Source organism: Pezoporus wallicus, unplaced genomic scaffold (genome assembly GCF_028554395.1).
Source record: "Pezoporus wallicus isolate ANWC-B61680 ecotype Strahan unplaced genomic scaffold, APGP_CSIRO_Pwel_v1 contig_6732, whole genome shotgun sequence".
NCBI lineage: Eukaryota > Metazoa > Chordata > Aves > Psittaciformes > Psittacidae > Pezoporus > Pezoporus wallicus.
In genome coordinates this window covers 185,888-207,767 of record NW_026638638.1, presented here as the reverse complement: position 1 = coordinate 207,767, position 21,880 = coordinate 185,888, and the positions used below count along the sequence as shown (strand labels likewise).

The 21,880-nt window shown below is 40.2% G+C and overlaps 2 protein-coding genes across 2 annotated transcripts in view; one reads left to right on the top strand and one right to left on the bottom strand.

Annotated features, from left to right (window-relative positions):
* The window catches only part of ADAM23 (ADAM metallopeptidase domain 23), a 69,642-nt gene extending 57,756 nt beyond the window's left edge, over positions 1-11,886 (top strand). Inside the window, exons 25-27 of the mRNA XM_057411765.1 lie at positions 5,466-5,556; positions 7,740-7,794; positions 11,747-11,886. Coding sequence (XP_057267748.1) covers positions 5,466-5,556; positions 7,740-7,794; positions 11,747-11,860 — 260 coding nt within the window. The 3' untranslated portion in view covers positions 11,861-11,886. The remainder of the gene's footprint in view (positions 1-5,465; positions 5,557-7,739; positions 7,795-11,746) is intronic.
* DYTN (dystrotelin) overlaps positions 1-21,880 on the bottom strand; it is a 62,963-nt gene that overhangs the window by 2,749 nt on the left and 38,334 nt on the right. The window lies entirely within an intron of this gene.

The following is a 21,880-nucleotide window of genomic DNA, read 5'->3' as shown; positions in this document are numbered from 1 at the left end:
TTATCTTGGTTAGATTTTTGTAATTTAAATTAACTCGTCTAATTCAGACTGAAAATACCTTTATGAAAATTACTATGTCGATGCTGAAATATTCTGGGAGAATGTCTGAAATGAATAGTATGTGCATGGATTTCTGCCAGCAGGTATGGACATGAAGCTTAGACTGCATTTTTCAGTGGAGCCGTCTGCAAAAAGGCAGGATATTGTTTTGTACAAGATGGTTCAACGATTTCAAAAGATGGATTATTTTTACTTCTGTTGTTACAATAGTTTATTGGTGTTGAATTACCTAGAATTTAGGAGCTAGAACACTGACAGCTCCTGTAATCTCTTTCAATGTGCTAATAGAGGAATTCCTATACGAGAAGATGCCAGAAGAATACAGAAGTAGTTTTCTGTAAAGATCCAACATAGTCAAGTAGTTTTTATTAAGTGTTTTCCCCTTATTTTTCCCCTTATTACCAGTACTTCCTATGTCATGCCAGCTTACAAGCATGAAACAGAACCCAAAATACTTAGTTTTCCTTAGCCTGAAATTTCAGTTTTGTTACATTTCAGAAACAGAACACTCATGATGTGAAAATTCACCTGATAGATTTAAGATCTTTCACACCACAGAGCCAAGCATTTTTCTTACTACAGTTGGAGCATGTATAACTAGGAAGTATTGCTATTTATTTACATAAAGTGATGACTGCTACTCCTGCTGACTTGTCAGATCTTTCCATCGTCCATCAATTTCTCTTGGCTCCATACCATGTTTCAGGATTTAAAAAAAAAAAGTGTTTCTTAATTATGTTGGTATTGATACATGAGTTTTAAGTTACTCTAAACTCAGCAACCTACTGTATCCTGTACTAGCAGACCTAACCAGCATGCTGGCAGTTTTGGGAAGACAAAGTGTTCTTGCTGTTAATTTTTGGCTACTGCAGAAACTTGGAATTACTCTAGAGTGATGGCTAGGAGTTTTGAAATCAGTAGGATTCTATATGCGCATCAGATTCTTCCTTTGCCATTTCATTTGCAGAATTAGGCCTTTGCTTGACTTAATGGAATAGTGTGTGTATGTTTGTTTGTTTGGTATAAAACTTACGTCTCAAGTGTGTATGTGTTTGTGTGTAGAGTTATGAAATAGGAAAAAGTTAGGAAACCATTTCAAACCAGACTTATTCAGCAAGAAGACTATGAAGTTTTGTCCTTGGAGAAGTTCCCATTAGAAAGGATTTTCAGCTGCTTGCTCGTGTTCTATTATGACTCAATCAAGCTTTTAATCTTTAACCTAGGAAATGTGTAGATGATTTCTCTTTAAAGAGTTCCCTTAAAAAAATGGAAAATAAGGCCTCAGTGTCTTGAGAGAGACTGTCTGCACATATTGAAAGTTCCAGAGTGCTACCTGAAGCACATTTCTAGAGAAGGATTTTTCTTTCAAAAAGGTCTTATTTGTCTTTAGGCTATATAGATAAATAGTCTTATTGATAAATACAATAACAAATAAAAATATTACTAACTAGTAAAGGAATCAATTATAAAGCTTGTGGTTTTTGCTCTTCCTATGATGGAGCTGTTGCCAAATGGTTATCATTTGTTATACTATGGATACAGTAAGTTTCTGGTGATTAAAAGAAAGTTTTCTTGCTGGTGATTTATTTACATTTTGGCTGCTTTAAGAAAGCAATAGGTTGAGGATGTTCCCTTTTAGAGGAATAATAGAATCGCAAGCCAACAGGAATAGTCTTTCATTTACAGGAAAACTTTTCATTGTAATATTTGCAAGCATTCACAGAAAATCAAATATTCGGTTTCAGAAATTTTTAGCTACAGTATTTGGTAAATAAAGGTTTCTTAGGAGGTTTGAACTGTTTATCTGACAATGGACTATAGTATAAAATATTCATTTCAGACATAATGTGATTATTTCCTTAAAAAAAATCTTCCCTTTTCCCTCCACACAGTGAGCATGGCCACTAACAGGCTAATAGGTGCAGTGGCAGGGACCATTCTGGCCTTGGGGGTGATTTTTGGAGGCACAGGGTGGGGAATAGAGTAAGCATTTTTCTTAGTTTGAGTTCTGTGTCTGGTGCCTAGTGTGTGAGGTAACCGTATGCACCTGAGCCCTCTGTGTATTACCCCATTAGCTTTGTCTTGTGGTGACTGTATTTGTCATGTGATTGACTGTGTCTGTGTCATGTGGTTTGCTCATGCAGTGTTGAACCTTCTCCTGTCTGGGGTAATGTGGGGCACAAACCAATAACTTGGTGATTTTTTACATTGTCACGGTAAAATTAAATGTCTAAATGTTTCCATTACACCAAATCATAAAAATAATGGAGAAAAACGGCAGCTTGTGATTATTTTGCAGAACAGAGGAACGTGGACCATTTCAGAAAATGCAGGAATGGTTTACTGCAGTCTGTGGGGCTTTCACTCTTAGAATAGTTCACACGATCTAGCTAGGAAGGTGAAAGCTGATGATAGAATAGACAGCTAGTTTTACAGTAAAGCTTCTGAATGTTCTATTGCTAGGATTCTGTTACCTCAAGGTAGTAGAATGCTTAGAGTATAGAATTCATCTATAAAGACTATGGATGAGTGATTTTTGTTGTCTTTTCTAGTTTTAGGAAACTGATCTTAAGTATTAGCCCACTACTTCAATTTTAATAGGGGCTATGATCTATGTATTTGTATGTATGTGTATGAATACACATATAAAAGTGTCCATTTAAGAACTCTCTTCATTCTCCATTCACTATGCAAACCACACAATAAGTCACTGTTATTCTGCTCTTCTGAGATTTCCAACTCTGCTGTGTTTCTAAGACTACGCATTACCTCTGTTGTGTGACAGTGCCATCTCCCTGAAGGGGGAATTATAACAAGGCAGTTTGTGATTTCTGACCAAACCATTCACATGCAGTTCTAATTAAGGCTGCACAGGCAGTCTGCTGGTAGGCACCATTTGTGTGTAAGTTTGCAGCTCTAGACACAACGGTTTTAGCTTTTGCTGAACAGGAGTGTTACATGAACCTTATCTTAGATTCTCAGAAGAAAAGAGACTTGGATATTTGGTTCTGATAATTTAAACCAGAGACTTTGCCTGGCAAAGTGACAGGCAAGAAAAGAAAACATCAAAGCACCACAGTGCCTTGTTACCTGCAGGACAATCTGCTCTCTCTAGCAATTAGCCTAATTCTAGCAACTAAGCCCAATTCTCACAGGCATTTGATGGGGGGGGGGGGGGGGGGGGGTGGGGTGGGTGGTGGTGGAGGCGATGTTTGGTGTTAAAAATGAGATAATTTCTTTAATTGTAGAATCAACTAGGTTGGAAGAGACCTTTTAGCATCAAAAATTATGGACGCTTTATAAAATTGGCTCAGATCCAGAAAGCATTTTCAATCAGGACCTGGTTTTAATTATTATTTAACATAATTTTAGTAACTTTCACTGAACCCAATTGTTTTGTATATTATCCTTTTCTGTTTAAATTTGGATTGAATTATTCCATATTCATAGTCAATTGGTTTGTTGGTTTTTTTTGAAAGAACAGACTGCTGTTCTTTGAATGGATGTGTACTATGAAATGTATTTCCCCTCCCTACAAACATTTGACAGCCAGGGAACACAGTAAGAGGAAGGATGTAAAAAAGAGGCAATTTGGTACTTCCTCATCTAAGTTATAGCTGTGCTACTATCAGTTAATCATTGAATCTCTTTTGTGGAAAGATAACATTCTATGGCTAGAAAGAAATCAGCTTTAGAATTTTTCAAGGCTTCTAAAATGTACTGCAGATAAATAATTTGCTGTGTTTTTAGTCTTTTGTTGTGTGCAATAATTTGATAAAAAGTAAGCCATAGATCTGAGTCAGATGCAGTAGCTCATTGGTCTGCTGGGCCTTAGTTGGGGATATAATGCCTGTGGAATGGCATTCATTTACCCCCCACCATGCTCACTCCTGGTGATTTGAGCCAGGTGTGAATTTAAAGGTAAGTCCAAATAAAATTTATTCTTCCAAATTGTGAAAAATTACCTTTTAATTACATGCACTGCTCCTGTCTGCAAAGCTCGCTGCACTGCTTTTCAGTCCAGAGTCTTTTGTTCATATTGCTGAATAATTTGTGTAGGAATTGCAGGAAGTAATCTTTAAACCTAGGCAATCTGATCTCCAGAAGCACTGATACAGTAAACGTGGAACGAGTGCAATGGAGTTAGGGCAAGCATGGAATTTAAAACCTAGGCATGTACTTACTGTAGTGTCTGGGACTGGGCAGGTTTTGTGATACCAGCCTAACTACCAGCTTAAGGCTTTCGGTTGTTGCAGCTGCCCTTGCTCTTTTCTTTGCTGATCTCTGGCTGCTCCTATTTCTTCCTTACGTTAGCTGTCAGACAGCTTTCCAAACTCTGTTTCAGGACATTTAAAATAAGAAAATTTCAGTTGCTCTGTTAGAAGTGTTTGGTTGCTGTGTAGAATGGTTTGGGGAGAGTGGGATGAGAGGCAGGAACTCTTTTTGAAGGCCATTCCTGAATATGAACTTGTTCAACCAGAGTGCACAATATGCTGCAGAAGAACGGCTAAGTTGGGTTCATTTGTGTTCAGCTCAGATGCAGTTAGCTTTACATCAAAGACTGCTGAACAGGAAATTTTTGTACAGAGCAATTAAAATGCTACTCAGGCCTATTGTCAGTTTCCTTCACCCTGTGTAAATAGAGCACTTAAGGATCAATTATGAATGTGTTACTTGGGTGTTCCCTTACCCTCTTCAGAAAATTGCACAGATGTATTTTGTGCTGCTTCTTTTTGTTTCTCTTTTCCTGCTCCACCCTTCCCCACTTTGTTGTTAAGTAGCTTCGTGTGGAGGATCAAGAGATGCCTTGATGTTTGGAAAGCTTAATGCTTTTATTTCAACTTTTGTTCCTTGTTTTATACTACTTTGCTTTTGTCAAACAATTGTTTGTAAATTTAGCTTTGACGTAAGGAGTATGGACTCTGATTAACAAGTGGTGCTAGATGCTCTCAGTTCAAATTAAAATATCCACCGCCCTTCAGGATCTCCATGGAAAAAGTTGGGCTTTTTGGGTTTTTTTTCCCCTTTTTTTAGTTGCTGTAGTCATAAAACATACAGCATTCATTCCGTTTCCTTTCAGTTAAGGAATTATTCAGAAATATCTTAGTGTCTTCAGCTAGCAGTTCCTTTACCAGATAATGGAGTGAGTCACAATGGAATTTACTGTCTAATACTAGGTTTTTGCCTGTGGCAGAAGTCAACATAGTACAGTGCAGAGACCAACAGCTTTGTTCATTCTTACTGTTAAAGAAAAGTAAGTTGGGCTTACAGAAGTCGTATAGAGACAGCACCTTGTGTACTGTCTATATTCCCTTGGAATTTTATGCCTACCCTTCAATTGCTTCACTTAACATGAATGAAGTCGTTGGTTCTGATGTCTTTCTTACCATAATCCTTTATCACAGGTCCTAGTGCCACCAATCTTATTATAGGCTCCATCGCTGGTGCCATCCTGGTAGCAGCTATTGTCCTTGGGGGGACAGGATGGGGCTTTAAGTAAGCAATGCCGCATGTCTTCTCTTCAGTGGCTATGGCATTTCTATTTCTTGCTTACATCACTAAATTTTGAGTTCCTGCTACAAGATTTCCAAGTTAATTCCCCTCGCTTCATCCCCCAAACTATAACAAACTGATTTAAAGAGAAAGAATTACACGTGCTGAACAAGAAGAGGAAATCGATTTGAAACTCGTGGATGTTATCAGGATGCAAAGTTGAAGTACCATAAATTTACCTTTCCTGACTTTACCCTAACAAACCATAACCTTAAGGAACAAGGTCTTTTTCATCTTCGGTTAGTAGCATTCTTCTCAGAAGTTGACGACAGTGATTAAAAGCCACCAATAACACATCTTCAGGAGTGTCTGTTTTGAATAATAGTACTTCCAAGCTGCTAAACACTTCTATATGAAAAACTTTGTGTAAATGGTAAGTTGTGGCAGTAACAGAGCAGTTTTCTTTGACAAATGTATAGACACAGTTGATGCAGAAGTACCTGAGCTAACTTTTGTTGTGGGTATTGATTATTTTTTTTTCCTGAATTCACAATTAATAATAAAATCAAGTTTAGGAGAATATTTTGAAATCTCAAGATGTCTCCTGAAAGATGAAAACATTTATCACTCAAATTCTGGTTCTATGCAGTTTATAACTATGAAGAGTGTCATACTAGTCATTCTGCTTGTGACTGTTAACCAAAGAGAGAGTCTTGTACAAAGACTCCTGCCTTTTTATGTAGCATCAAGTCCACCTACATGCATGGCCCATATTTGGTAAAAAGGATCTAAATTTAGAATCCATGTTTAGATCTTTGCAAATCATTAGAAGTGTTAAGCATAAGGACAAGTTATTTCTCATGTATTCCAGTTACTATTCCATTTCAATAACATGAATCAAGATTAAACCATGATACAACAATAAGGTATAATTATTCATTCAGGGTTTTTATAATAATTCAAAGAATATTTTATATGGCCTATATTCATATTCCATATCAGAGTTTAGAGAAAATTATTCCTAATTAAAGTGACTATGACACTAGAATATAGTGATCGGGTAATGTTTATCTGTTAATTCACTTTCGAAGGTCACCTGAAAAGTTGACTCCTTCCTGTTTCACTGCCTGCTACTACTGGTGTTTTCAGGAAGACTGTTCTGAGGTTTTTCCCGTGTACTTCACTGCACTTAGAGTTTTCAGTAAATACAGCCCAATTTTCTATCAGGCTTGTATTAACATTTTGGTGAAAGTTTTGATTCCCTGAGAACAGCAACACGGGCGCATTAAAAGTGATGTTATAAACACTGAGAGGGCTAGAAACACTCATACTGCAAGTTCCCATGGGAATTAACCAAGTTACAGTTTGTTGGAAGAAATAAGTATCAGATTATACTTTTGAACCAGTTTTCTGCTGCTAAATGTATATCTGTTATTTAGCAATCCATATGCTTTCCAGACACAGAGTATGCAGTAATATATCTGGATTGCAGAAGATATCTTGTTGAAAACCCAGTACAAGTCATAAACATAGAAAAACCTGAGGTGGTTGACTTCCTGTGAATCTTTTTAAGGTATCTTGTACCATAACCACCTTTGCTCTTTGGCATCAGTGCTGCTGCACCCACCAGCAGCTGTGTGAGGAGTCCGGCCAGGGACACCTTCACTCAAGTACTCGCATGGAAATAGGTCTTTAGAAGAAACCCTTTGTCTGGAACAATGGAGTACTTAATTGACTGTGTTCCACAGCTCTCAAACTACACTCAAGCGTTCAGCTTTGCATCCTGGTGTCATTTGCTTGCCCAAATGTACACAGGCACTTGTTAGCACTACAGAGGATCTGCATTGGAAACGCCTCTTGAAGCTCTTACTCTCAAAAGAGCAAGATACAAATGTCTATTCTGTAGCAGAACCTCAAAAACACTGGCCTGGCCTAGCTCACAGCTTGAAGTGCATGTTTCTTCTGGGGTCAGAAGGGAATTGAAAAGGCTTTCCAGCTCACATACAGAAGAGCTAGCACATGTAGACCCTCTGATACTTTGCTTCAGATGTATGTGGAGGGACAGATGAGGATAATAAAGAGGATTTTAACTTCCTTTTAAAACAACTGATGTGTTTAGTCTCTGCAAATACAAGAGAAGGTAGCTAATGCTTTACAAACTGGGAGATGTGATTTCTGTTTCACAGGTTATCAGATGTTCATATGAACATACGGTACTGTGGTGTCAAGTCCATATCAAACGTAAGCTGCAACTAAGCAAACTTTGTTCATGAACTGAGGTGGGGGGTGGGGGCTGGAGGGGAAGTGTAAAAGGCTTGATGCAAGTTTGGAAAGACAGTGAAAAAACCTAAACAACTTTGAACAAGTTTCAAGAGTGAATTTAGTTAGTTTTTCTAATGAAGTTAATATGTAAATAGGAAGGAAAAACATTAACTGCTGATTTTAGGGGGCACAGAGCCTCTACACACATTTCAGATAGCTTAAAGGCTGTGTGTGCAAACGTTGAGAAGTAGATCTTACTTCAGTTGAGCCTTGCGTAGTACTTTTAAAGCTGTTGGTGTTTAGACTGCAGGAAGGGAGTCCTATACATTTCTACCTAAACTCTGCTGGGTAATGTACAGGAAATATGAAGCCCATTTTGATGTAGCAAATCTCTGCAATATAAAGTGTTTAAATGTAGGACCAATACAGGAAAGCCATTTTTGCGATTAGAGCAGTCCTGTGCATTGGCTGCAGGTGCAGTCTCAGAGGCCTTCACTCACCTTTTCTTGTAGCTTATGTTCACTTATTTTCTCAAGCTACTGCAGTAATGTAAACCAAGTAAATGCTTCTGTTGCTGATTTTAACAGTATTAAAGCACTTTCTGGTAACAAAGCAACACTGCTAAGAAGCAATGCTAGTAGAAGTGATGTGGAAATACACACAAAAAGCTGCTTTTTGCTGTATCAGAATGCAAAAGTCGCTGACAGAAGAATTGCTTGTAGGCAGTTGTTTCTTAAGTGAAGGGTTTTCTGTCCCTCTAACAGATGATTAATGGATGGACCAAATACCCAGATACAGTAGATACCAAGTTTTTAACTGGTCTGTGCAGGTGCTTCTAGACTCACAAATTGTCTGCAAGATAAGGCAGGGGAATGCTAATAGCAATGTTTTGAGGAAGCTGGTTTCAGCCCCTTACCACCCTTTCTGTAAAGTGGGTGTCAGGGACCTAAATGCAGTCATCACTACACAAACATCAGCCTTAGCACCCAGTGTAAGATATTGTCTCACTTTTTTTCCAAACTAGTAGAATAAATGGCAGGTCAACATCTTACTTAAAGATGCTAATTTTAGTCCTTTACATTGTTAATTTGAATCAGTTTTGTGGCAAAAGGTCACTTAGTTAATGCCTATGAAAACATTTGCTATTTGAAGTGATTAAAATACCCGGTTAAAGCTTTGTATTTGTGATCCCACAAAGGCACAGATTTAAAGTAATATACTATGTAACCACATTCCTAATTAGTTAAGGAAAAAAAGAAGTTCAATGCAGAGCACTGCATCAAGGTATTTCTTATAGCCAGCCTCTTCTGAAACCAGTCTTTCTTGCTGAAATATTTCGTATTTGCAAAGATGGCCATACTAGAGAGGCAGTGATGTGCTGTAGCACGCTCTGCTTTTTTGATTCAGAATCAGCTGTAATTTTGCTTTTTGTTAGAGACGCTTTTTCCAGTTGGATTACAGACTGAAAGGCTGACCCTCGTTATTTAAAGAGGCATTGAAACATTAAATGCAAAGAAGTTAATGTTCTCAGATATTCCATGTAAATAAACAACAGGAAACAGCATCATTCTCTTATGTGTCCTTCCATAGAGAACTCTTCTGCACCCCACCTTCCCGTTTTACTGACACGCACTGAAAGGAACCCTGTACTGCTGTAATACATAGCTATAAAGAAGTACAAATATCCAGGCCCTGATACTCACTTGGCCTCCTTGCTTTTTATTGTTATTTTCTTGGGGAAGAGAGAGACTTGTTCTATTTAGCCATTTAAGTAAGACGTCTGCATTTTAGCATTAAAAAGGTTGGTGATTTGGGATGAAGCTGTTAAAGCAGGTCAGGGAATCAGAAATAGCATTCCCGTTCCTGCAGGGTAACACCTGACTGCCTACCTCTGTGAAGTGCTGTTGTGATCACAGCAGAGAGATATGGCTAGTGACTGTTAATGCTTTGTGTTCCCTTACTGACGCTATACCTGATGGTCCTTATTTCAGAGACTATTCCAGGTTCCTATGTTAAATGTTCTTTCAGTTCTTCACATGTTTCTCTGTCATATAACACTGTCTCAATATCCTAAGTGAAGAAAGGCAGTGGTTTGGTTAGTATCTTATTCCTTGAAGTGTGTATTTCTGCTGGGTAAAAACTAGGAAATGAGTAAATACACAGTTTGGGCAGATCACAGAAGGCATGGCGAGAGCACAGCAGACGTGCCTGTTGGCTCACAGCACAGGTGCTGGCCAAGCGGCCAATTAGTCAAAAGTCCTTCCTGGACCACTACAGTGGGGGAGATAAGAGGTTTGTTACAGGAATTGTTCTGGGAAGCTAGTGTGGTATCTGTCCTCTGCACCTTGTCCTAAGACTTAAGAAGGTCCATTTTAAGTAAAATCAGCTCAGGTAACAGAATGTAATTTAGTGTGCACTTTAACAGCTTGTCCTCCTCAAGTGAACTGGACTATGGTACTTTCTCTGCAGTAGGAAGACAAGTTACATCATCCAGATTTTTCACGTACATTGGTGGTTTAAGGGGACTGACTGACTAGTAGCATTTGAATTCAAACATCAGTAGTGTTTGAATTCAAGTATGCTAGACAGTATTTTAAGAAGGGGTGGGATGGGGGGAAGGAATCAGCTTTCCCCATTTAAACTGGCAGGACAAGCAGATGCAAAGCCATTTTAACTCACATTTAATCAGGTTATATTGTGTTCATACTTCCTATGATGCAATTCTGCAAGTTGGCCTGAAAAAATTATTTGCCCATCTGAAATTTACCTGCAGTACGGAAGAGGAGGGATCGAAACGTTGAAATAATGTCAGCCTAATTCAAGAGAAGCATTAATACAGTGCTTCTAGAGGGGAAATTATGAATAGAGTGATCTTTCAGAAACTATCAATGCTTAAGCATTCACCTTGCAAAAATATAAGCATTCATACCCAAGAGAAAAGCAAAATAAAGGACGCCCAAGAGCAACCACTCTCTGGAGGTCTTCCCAAAAAGGAGTTGCCTTTGCGTGCATTCATTAGTCTCTTAAACCACGAGACAAACCCTGTGTATTTATAAATATTGTAGCAGTGCTAGTACTTAGCAGGGCTGCAGAAAAGAGAAAGTCCTGGGGTTGGTATGTAGCTTTAGAGAATTTATGAACTCCTGTTCTGTATTTTTGCATGTTGGTCTGGTGGCGGTAGTGGTGCCTATGCCCAACGTTTTAAAACTAAATGCATGAGCCCCTTGCTTGATGCCCCACATAAAGCCAGATACTGGGGAGGTTGCACCCAACTCTTGTTGTCGCTTCCTAATGTCTTGCTGTTTGACGTAGGATATCAGTATCGCAGGAGACTGGATATCACTGACCAGCTTGCTACTCACTGTTAACATTAAATTCTAATCACGAGATTTACAGAACTGTCCAGTCTCCTTCGAATGCAATGTCTTTGCTATATTTTGCACCTTACTAACTACAGCAGTTAGGGTCAATAGTGGGGTAAGGGCTCACAGAGGCACTGACTACTTGATCACACTGGAACACGTAAACTAATTCTGGTACAGCCAGAGATGGGCACTTGCCCTGAGAACTAGAGTGTCTGTGCTTACGCATTTCCAGTACTGGCACATCCAACTTATTCCCTTTAGGTATGTGCATGCTTTCTTCAGTTACTGGGGGCTGAAAGCTTCTACAAAATCAGAGCACCACTTGAAGTGCTACAGAAATAACTGTAGTTCTGTATGCCCGAAAGGTCTTCAGGCTGCATAAGGAAACCAGTACTCCGTACTATGCTACTGAAAGCATGCAGTCAAATTCCTTGTTACCCCTTGTTGAACTGTGTCAGTGTGAGCCTTTTACTTTACTATGACCTTGGCAATACCTTTGTTCCTGTTGTATCTAACTAGTGTCTTGCATTTTTCTCTTTTCATCTCCTTTTGGTGCAACCTGGAAGAAATGTCAAAAAACGAAGGTTCGATCCAAGTCAACAAGGCCCTATCTGAAGAAATGTGTTTCAAGGAGCTGCTTCTTGCACTACTGGATTTTGGGTATGATGTCTTTGCTGTAGCTGCACACAAACTAACTCAGTAAGGAAGATCATGAGAAACTAACTATAAACACAGTGTTGGAATGTTAAGCTTTGAGGCAGCAGAAGACTCTGCTTTTTGGAGATAAGTTCAGAATACTTCCTCTATTCACCTTTCTCCTGTTAACATTAACTGACAAAGCGTTACAAGCAAACTGTTTCAGAATCAGGTGGGGTTTTTCTTTTCTCAAACAAAGGAGGAGACACACAAACCAAGTGCAATAAGAGAACTGTTCCAAAAATAATGAAATAGCAGCAGATTTTTTCCCCAGCCTGCTGGCACTCTAACTTCACTTGAGTTCGCATGACTTCCTTTTTCTTACCAAACTCCAGTGGCATGAGGAGCTAGTTCTGAAAGGGTAACCTGCATGGCTCACATACAGACAACCAAGCTCGCAAGCTGACCCCAAGCAGAATCTGCAGCCCAATAAATGCAAACCACTGGGAAGCCGGTACCAGGCTCCGATAGCTTTTCCAGCTGCACAGTGCATTTCACCACTGGACTCCAGTGTTCCCTGCTCTGGGAGCTCGCTCTCTACCTTGGTTTGGTCTCCTGGGCCAGGAGTCTGTTGGGTATGGAAGCCACCGAGTGGTGGATGCAATTCTTCCAAGAAGGAAAAAGTGTAAATATGGAAATAAGATTTTGATGTATCATTTTCACAGATTATATATAAATATATATATGAGAAAAGGATTTCCATATAAAAAGTTCTATTCTTTATGTAAATCTATTTTTGATGTTGGGTTTGGTTTTGGGTTTTTTTGCTCCCCTTTTTTTTTGGTAGCATGTTGTACAGCGGATGTTCTGGGCTTGCTCAAAAAAGGCAGATAATAGCATGCAGATGCAGGGAGTTCTGACACCAAACAGATGTGATCTGAAGTTTGTATGCTTGAAACCAAAAACAATTAAAATGTATAAATACATATCTATGTATTGACTATAAGTCTGGATTACTTTTTTTTTTGGCTGTTACACAGATTTTTCCATAAGATAACGTAAGATGACACCCTCTCAAACTAATCACAGAAGTGCCAAGCTTTTTTAATTGTTATTATTTTTAACTATAGCTACTTTTTTTCCTAAATCCTGTGAAATAAAAACTTAAATAAGCCTTAAAATACTCACAAAAACTTAAAAGCTTGGACAGAGCTCTTCCTCTCTGCCTTCTGCACACCCACCCAAATGGGCTTCCAAAGGTGACTGATGTTTCTGACCCACTCCCTGTAACTCTTTGATGCATCTCACTTCTCAAAGCATAATGCAGAATTAATACTTTCACCCTTGGCTACTGATGGGCAGTTACCATCACAGGGCGTGCAGGATCCCACACCATCTCAAGGGGTCATGCACTGTAATGACTTGTAGGTACACTGTGTGGACAAAGATAACAGCTTTGCAGAGAAGTGTGGGCACCCGCTCTGTTCCCCTGGGCCTGCCCAGCTTGAGAAAGGTATAAAGGTGTCTTGTTTAGGCCTCCCTCCGAGTGCAGAGCTGTGCAGTCTGTCTTGCCCTCTTCACCTCGATTTAAAACTTAAGTAATTCAGTTTGTGTAAGTGAAGTGACCTGATGAAAGTTTCATTGCTGCATCTTATAATCAAATTTAAGAGTTATGTGTTGGATATTAGTAACAACAGAAGTCCAGTTACAACTGCTTACTTCATCTTTGTTTAGTGGAAATCCATTTCCTGAGTTAGCTTTAAGAGCCAAAACAGTAAGAAAATGCTGCAGATTTCCTGTGACTTAAAAATCTCATTTCTATTATATTTCTTATTATGATAATGTTCAATCCAACAGTTTCACAGAGAGAACTACAATATTGTCGTGGTTTGAGCACCCAGGACAAATATATTCTTTTTGTTGACAGATATTATTAAATGGGTTTAAACAGCTTTAACATAATCACATTAACACTTTCTACATTACGAGTTAAAGGTGCTGCACACAGGTATGTGTTATAAATCTTATTCTGAAAAATCCCTGCCTGGCTTTATGCAGGAGGAAGCTAGTGAGAATACTTTCATGGCAAACTAAAAATACTTGCAGCTGTATTATTGTCCCCAAAAAGTACTTTGCTTGGGAACATAACCCCAAAGTTCATCAGGGTTCTGCTTCTAAAGCAAGAGTAACCCACAACAGAAACACTAGAGTTGCCAAAAATCAGAAGTAAGTAAAATCAAGTGGCTATACATAAACTACCTGTGTAATAAACCGTTGAGAAGCGCTTCACAAACACCATTGTTAGTGTGTGATGTGATGTTCTAAATCAGACCATAGTGGTCCCCAGCTACTATGTACATACATTCAGTGCTGGAGTAACTTTTTGATTTACACCAGCAGTTTCATAAAGATTAATAGTTCCTGACTGACTTTATGCTCTGCTCACCTGCTGTATGTGAAAACACACATTTGCCTTCTGCCCTGCGGTACAAGAGGCAGGTGGCAGCACTGCTTGGAGCACACACAGGCATGAGTGCTTTCTGTGGTGGCAGACAAGTAAAACACAGGGTTTGGTAGGCATTGATTTTCTGCATCCTGCCTTTGCTGTGCTTTGGAAAGTCCATGTAGTATTCATTTGTTCATCACAAAGCATCATCAAAAGAAGAGCTGGTCAGCAGTGCCTCTACTTCATCCACTACCTGTTTGCTCCATTATTTATCTATTCACCTGGACAAGAAACTGCGGTAACTATTGCTCGTTCCAGTTTGCTGCATGATCTCACCGATTTGACCTGATCCTCCTAAAAGAGAAGTCTGCCTGGCAACTAACAACCGTACAGGTGCATGTTAAAAGAAACAGATTACTTATGGCTGGAGTTTAACCAATTTTTCTTTACTATGCAAAGATGGGTATTGCACAAACAAATCTAAGACAAATGTCTGAGGAAATGCCATAGAATACTTGAAATTATGTTTTAAGCCTACTCAGTCATGTTTTGTATTCATTATTGCTTCCACTGTTACTCTTCCTTTTGAAAATGATTTGTAATTATTTTTTTAAGTGCACAACTTGATGTTATAAATCAAGTTTTTGTTTCAAGTTAATACTCATTCATATCTTGTTGGCTGCTAATGAATGGAAATTCAATAGTCCTTGTTCTACATCTTAGCAAGATGAGTATTAAAAATGTCATGAACATGGAATGGAGTAGTTTTTAATTTTTCAATCATTTTTTCTTTATTTATGCTCTCCATTTTCTTTACTTTCTGTGCTGAAGACACCACCACCTTGCTAGTGGGGGAGGCTGACTGGGGCTTTCTTTTATCAAAGATCTCTAAACTGCATCTTGCCCTGCAGTGGGTATCTCTCCATGGGGGGACACTGCACTCAAGCTTCCTGGCGTGCGTGGGACCTGCACTGCAGCACCCAGGGCACATGGGAGGGAGGCGTGGGGCCAGCTTCACTGGGTTGAATGAGGGCTGTGGACAGCCGTTAGTTGAGGGAAGCCTGCTGCAATTCAGAAATCTGTATTATGGAAGTGCAAAACATTCTGAAGCGATTTAATTATTTAAAAGTATTTTGAGAGCTTCATAATCGCCCAAGAATGCAGCTGGTGTTTTGTGGGGCGCTGAATGAAGCCCACGTTCCCTCTCTGCTTTTCTGAACTCTAGCGAAGCTGGCCTGGGAAAGCCAAATGCCTGCATGACCAAATCGCTGCTGATGGTTTTTTGCTTGCTCCAGGCACAGAAACAAAACCATACTTTTGTCCTGCGGACTCCCAAGGTTATGTATGAACGCACGGGTCTCATTTAGAGCTGTAGAGTGAGGGAACACTGTCATTAACAGATCTACCACCACGCGCTTTTATTTCCTGACATTTGAGTGTAAGGTTTATCTGTAAACTCGGCATGAGCATGCAACAGTTTGGCTAGAATTAGAGTAGACGGTCTTTCCTAGAATAGGAGTTAAGCCTCTTGCAGTATATGAATACAAAAGCAACATACAGGTAGATGCATCACTGCTCTGGATTGCACAAGAAAGTCTTTCAATTGTTTTTTAGAACTTTCACAACACCAAGCACTGAAGAGTGAACTTGCTGAGGCACCTACTGCTAAGAACAAAAGCAACACAACAGCAAGTCCTGCTGTACAAACCAAATAAAACCTTTTTTCCTGAATGCGCTTACTACAGATCACTACCCACAGGGGCTGAAAACTGAATTTCACATGAGTCATCCATTAGAAATAGTGTAGAGACTGTTTAAGTGCCCTCAGAAAGCTTGAAATAAAAAAACACCTTGGAATTTTGGTAGTAATGATGCTGAAACCACTAAGACTGGGAAAACATTATCTAAAAGCTGCCCGTACTGTAATTCTGCTCAGAGATGTATTGTTTGGAGCTCAGTGAGCACATTACCACATCTTCACATCTTTGTAGGTCTTCAGTGGCAGCGTGTAACGCAAGAGGGCACATGGCTCCTAGGAAAGCACAAGGACTCCATGTCCAACCAGCACAGACACCCACTTAACAGGTATTACTCCTGAACAAACACAATCTGCTGAAGGCAGCGTCATGCAGCATGCTCTAATTTGTAGAAATGGAGCAATCAAGTGTCAGCCTATTTACTCTTGTTAACATTTTCTTTCAGAAGAGCTTGGCTTTGTCATAAGCCTCAGAACACCCTCAGTTTTACCACTAGTATATAGCACCATGCTGCTAGACGTAACAGGCCATGCTTCAGGGGGTGCTTTCTGAGCCAGTACAAGAATTTCCCCACCAAAGCCAGTAACTTAAAGCATGAAGGAACTTACTAACAAGTGTTTTTTACCTGCTCTGAAGTGGAATTAGCTGTGCCAAGCACCCACGGGACAGCCTGCAGGGAAGCTGCTGCTCTCAGCATTGACCCAACCAACAGCTCAATACCCCACAAAGGCTGGGCTTAGTCTGAAGCACTGACCCAGGAACTGGGTCCCTTTAGGATACACACCATTATGGACACTTAACTGTGGAGAGGCAGAAGCAGGACCAAAGCTCCTAGTCCAGTTCCAGTTCTGAGACTTCACGAGCACAACACTGCACCACTTCAAAAAATCCTCTAACTATTCGTATGTCATACACTAACAGATTTCCTCAGCCATCAAACCAATTTGCTTTTGGGACCATTAAGCCATAGGTTTTCATGTGCTCTGTCTGTTGTTTGAATGCTATTAAGTCTCTGCTTTTAACAGATGACCAAGGCATGGGCAGATTACAGACTGGTAACACACCGTGCTTCCATTACATCCATTTTGTCTCTTCTGCAGAAAGGAAGTGTTCCCACACATGTACACATGCTGCTTTGCTGCAGTCTAACCTGGACAGTGTCCAGCTAAGTCACGACACAAGCAAATGCTTCTTTTGACTGATTTCCTGTCTGCAGCTAAGGTGATGACCAATTTCTTCTCAAGAATGAAAAGCATCTAGATTCCTCAAACCTAGTGCTAGTTGCATAAGCCTTAAGAGAAATTAAAAAATGGCAATTTCATGGCAGCTCTGCTAAACTTGCTTCCACATCAATTGCAAGAGGCACTGGACCAACAACTGAGAACTCCAAGTTTCTCCATTTGACTCCTTTGAAAGTATTTTGTGCATACCCATGGTTATATGGAAACAACAATCGATATCCTTATGCATGTTGCCCTCAAACATTAGGTCTTAGATATAAATTGACAATTTGCCTTGGAACAGAACAAGTGCTGACCTTATTAATTCAGGACAGGTTTCCATAGATAGGGTCTTTGGACTGTAAAGGCGGAGGATTTAAATATCTATTATGTATCTGCTCTTCAGAAGGGACTCTTCAATACATGTACTACTTAGTGATGCTATGGATTCACAGAACAGGGAAGCACTCTATCAGTAGGTGAAAGCTTTGCTGTTCTCAGAAGGGAGCATTCAGCAAGTAGTCCAGAAGACTGAACAGATCTACCTTTAGTGTTTCACCCAGGCAACAGAGGACCTGGATCCTCGTGGACCTGCCACACAGCAAAATAACTCACACGACTGGTAACAGCAGAGATATTTTCTTACTTGAGAGGGAAACAGCCCCCTCTTCCCCTCCCAGCTAGGGACAGACCTACAGACCAGCTCCAGTGGAAGTCCCCTCACCCAGGGGGCCACAGCAGAAAATGGCACTAGCAACAGCAACTGATTTTGCTGTGACCCTACAGATTTGACTCACCATGGGCAATGTCCTATGGACCCTTGCACAACCATGCCAGGAGCTGTGCTGAATGGCACCTTTTGCTGTCAAGCCGAAGGAAGAGCCCTGATCGTGCTGGCACAACATCTACCCTGCTTTCCAGGTCAACGGAAAGTGTCAGTGGGCTGTGCTGCATGGCAGCAGCACTACAGACACTTAAAGCTCCAACTGGATATAGCGCTTACCCAAGCGCTTTTGCCAAAGCCTGAACGTTATCCTTAGTACAGTCACACAAGATGTGCTTCCACTCATCTCTTCAGCTTCTGTAAACAGAGATGTTTCTTTTCCCTACAAGGACCTCTTCCCCGAACACAATTTATAGCAGTCTAGTTTGCTCCAAAACATACCAATGACTACAGAATTAGAGAATGACTGTACAGAACTTGCTGTAGCAGTGCTGATGGTTGCGTTAAGCAGTCTCCATAAATGCTTCCAAAAAGAAGGCTCAAGTTACTTTTAAAATACAAGGACTATAGTCTAAGCCTCCATCCTCCATTCATATATTTATGTATTTATTGACATATGCCGTCCATCCATTTCCTCCCCAGACCTATTCCCCTGTCAACATACCGTGTTCTAAGTAAGGGGGGCACAACAATGAAATGGGATGGATGTAAAGTGCACAAGGAATCCTTTTGGCTTTGGAGTCTGTCATTTCTCCCGTTTCCTTTCAGACATATCTGAACTCTTCACTGCTACTGGAAGACTTGCATTATGAAGTTACTCTTACAGAGACTGTTAAAAATAACATAGTTTACAGACAATGCGTGCTAGAATAGCATTTCTGTGCTATGAGAAAGCAGTTCCAAGAAAACTGGAACTATTATCGTGCCCTCCACTATCCACTGAAAAGCTTCAGGAAACTACAGATTTTTAAGTTCTCCTTTGTCTACTGAGGAGGCCCTGAACTCAGGGCTTAAAACTGCCTCATTCACAGGAAGAAAGAAACAATTCTCTTACATAGCATCCTGAACACATGCTGTTGGATCAGAGGGCTGGGCAGGTAGGGAGAAGATTCAGGTCCCATTACATTGTGCCCCACTTTTCCTTCCTCTGCTTTGGCTGGGTAATTTTCACTTCAACCATAAGAAGTCTAGGACAGAAACTGTCGTATTCAATCCAAGGTGACCTTTAGCACTTAGCCCAGGGAGCTCTGGTTTAGGCAGGGCTGGTTGGTTTGTACGTTTAAGACAACCCTACACACGGGCATTTAAAAATATTATAGATCTTCATGAAATATGCTGCTCTTTAGGCACACCTAAGAACAGAATAGGAGAGAAAGGACCTTCTTAAACTGGTCTCCTCAGAAGCTCCAATTCAAAGACAAGCCTACTACACAGAATTTTCACTCTAGTGTCACCTTTTTATCATCTCCTTTGTGAACAGGTTTCAAAGGGTACATTCGTGAAAGAAAAATGGCAGTTTCAAAGGCTGAGTGGTCTAAGCTATTAAAAAATACAGAATGAATCTAAAATAATAATAAAAAAATAATAACACTATCTGCCTTTATCGCACTGTTCCTTACTGAAAATATACAGGGTTTGTCTGTCTATGCTAAATAGCAGAGCTTGTACTACACTTAGAAAAATCATTCAAGGAGGCAGATTTCCCGGGCACTAAGTTCTGCATGATAACATAGTGACCTTTCTCAGCGGATTTTGCATGGAAATAACCATTTCCCACTGACAACTGCAGTAGTACTAGCGCATGTATAAAGGCATCACACCTCTGGCTTACCAGGATGTAAGCGCTTCATGAATGCCAAAGAACCCTAGGCCAAAACTAGTAGCAGAACATAAAGCAGATTGTTTCCTGGACTATCTGAGAATCATCAGCTAAGTAATGAAAGCTGAAGATCCCGCGGGGCCATTCCTTTCGCAGGAAACAGAATATCCTCATTACTCTGCAGAGCCTACTGTGACACATTTCTTTGGCCCTAGATTTGCTGTGCCACCTCCAGTTTCTTCTTGCAGACTAGTTTCCTCAAAGAGCTTCAGCTCTGAAGGTGCAGGCTCCCAGCGTCAGGCCCTGGCTGCTGTGGGGGGAGCTCGACAGTGGCTGGCACTATTTCCTGGCTGGCTCACTGGTGTGGCATAGGAGCTGCTCTGAGGCAAGCACGCTCAAACACCCTTTTCTCTCAAGGGCTGCAAGAAACACACACCCTTAGAGCAAGGAAAGGTAGGAGACCACAGTACAACCCTACTCACCTTCAATAAAGAACACACTGTGAAAGTGTTTTCCTTCCCCTAAAAATTTGGCTATAAGACACTGGGATAAACTGATCCTGTAATAGGCTCCCTTTCTTAGGTGTTAATGGCAGGTTTATGAAAGCATGTTTCACTGAACTGCTCTTGTGACCGTGACATACCCGGGGGACTCTCGCTTCTGCCTGGAGTGCCTGAAGGTGAGAAGAGTTTCTTTATTGCCTTCTAGTGCTCAAGGAAGAAGGGGGGTGGAGGGAACGTCAGGAAGAACCGATGACTGTTCTTGAGTACAGAGTTAACAGTGCAGCACACAAATGGCAGTAAGTCCCTTCATTCAAAAACCCAATAGTTGTATGGATAGGAATTTCCTGTATGCCATCGAAACTAATCAAGATCTCTCCAAAAACTTCATTGAATGGTTAAAGTCAGACAATCTGCCCACAGGACACAGAATTAACTTTTTGTATACTGTATTGATCAGTTTGGGAGATTTTATTATTTTCTTGGAATGTGTCGGTCTGGATAGAAATATGGAAGGTTCACAATCACATTCTTTGCAGACATCACTTGCACGTATAGTGCATATAGTGGAAACATCTTACACACCATAGTGTCACATGTCACCAAATTACATTTTCAAAACATGTTCATTTTCTAGCCAACACTGCTTAGTTTGCACTTGTAAAATACCTGCTCCAAATGTCATTTCAAAGCTTGTGTTAAACACATTTGTTACAAGAAACATTACTTCTTTCACAAATGACATCGGTGTCAATGATGAAGCCACATCAAACACCTGACTAGTGGCGCCTAAACTTACTCTTGAGAAAACACTTCAAATATGCCACAGTAACAGAATTACTCGCGCACAACAGCTAGCGGGCAAGAAGGGACTGGAAAACTCTTTATTAAAGACAGACAGATCTCTTCCAATGCGGAACTGCAGTTTCTCACAAATTCCAGCAGAAACAGAAGCCTGTGGAGATAAAAGAACGCACACTTGACCCATTTACACAAAAGCAAAATATACACCAGTGACTCAAAAGATCTTAATAAGGAAGGTCCCTATATACTGCTGAAACAGGGCAAGCAGATCTAGCAATAAGAATTAAACCTCTGAGTGCCAAGATCTAGAGATCTACCACGCAGTAGGAAAACTAGAACAGGAACATGACCCCTTTGATGGCAAGTGGCGAAAGAAGCAAACTACGTGGCTCCCATGCCATGGCACACAAGCAGTCACTTAACATCAGATTTGCCATCAAGAATTTAATAACTAGAAATCCTGGGGAAAGAAATATAGATGAGCTTTGGCCTGGTTTTCTTATATGAAATACTGACTGCAGCACCAGATCACAGTGAAGATCTGTACACACATTTCTCCGAGTACACATCAATTACCAGTTAGTAGCAACTGGTAAAACTCAATGGTATTCAGACAAATAACAGACACACCTGCTCCTAACTCAAGCTGTGTTATGAACTTAAGCATCACAAAAATCTGCACATTCAAGTCACCTAGAAATTAATCAAGAGATTAGACTTTACATTCTAGACAGGTTAAACAGTAGGCGCTAACAGCAACAAAAAACAATGCCTTTTGAAGTTATAGGTGAGGT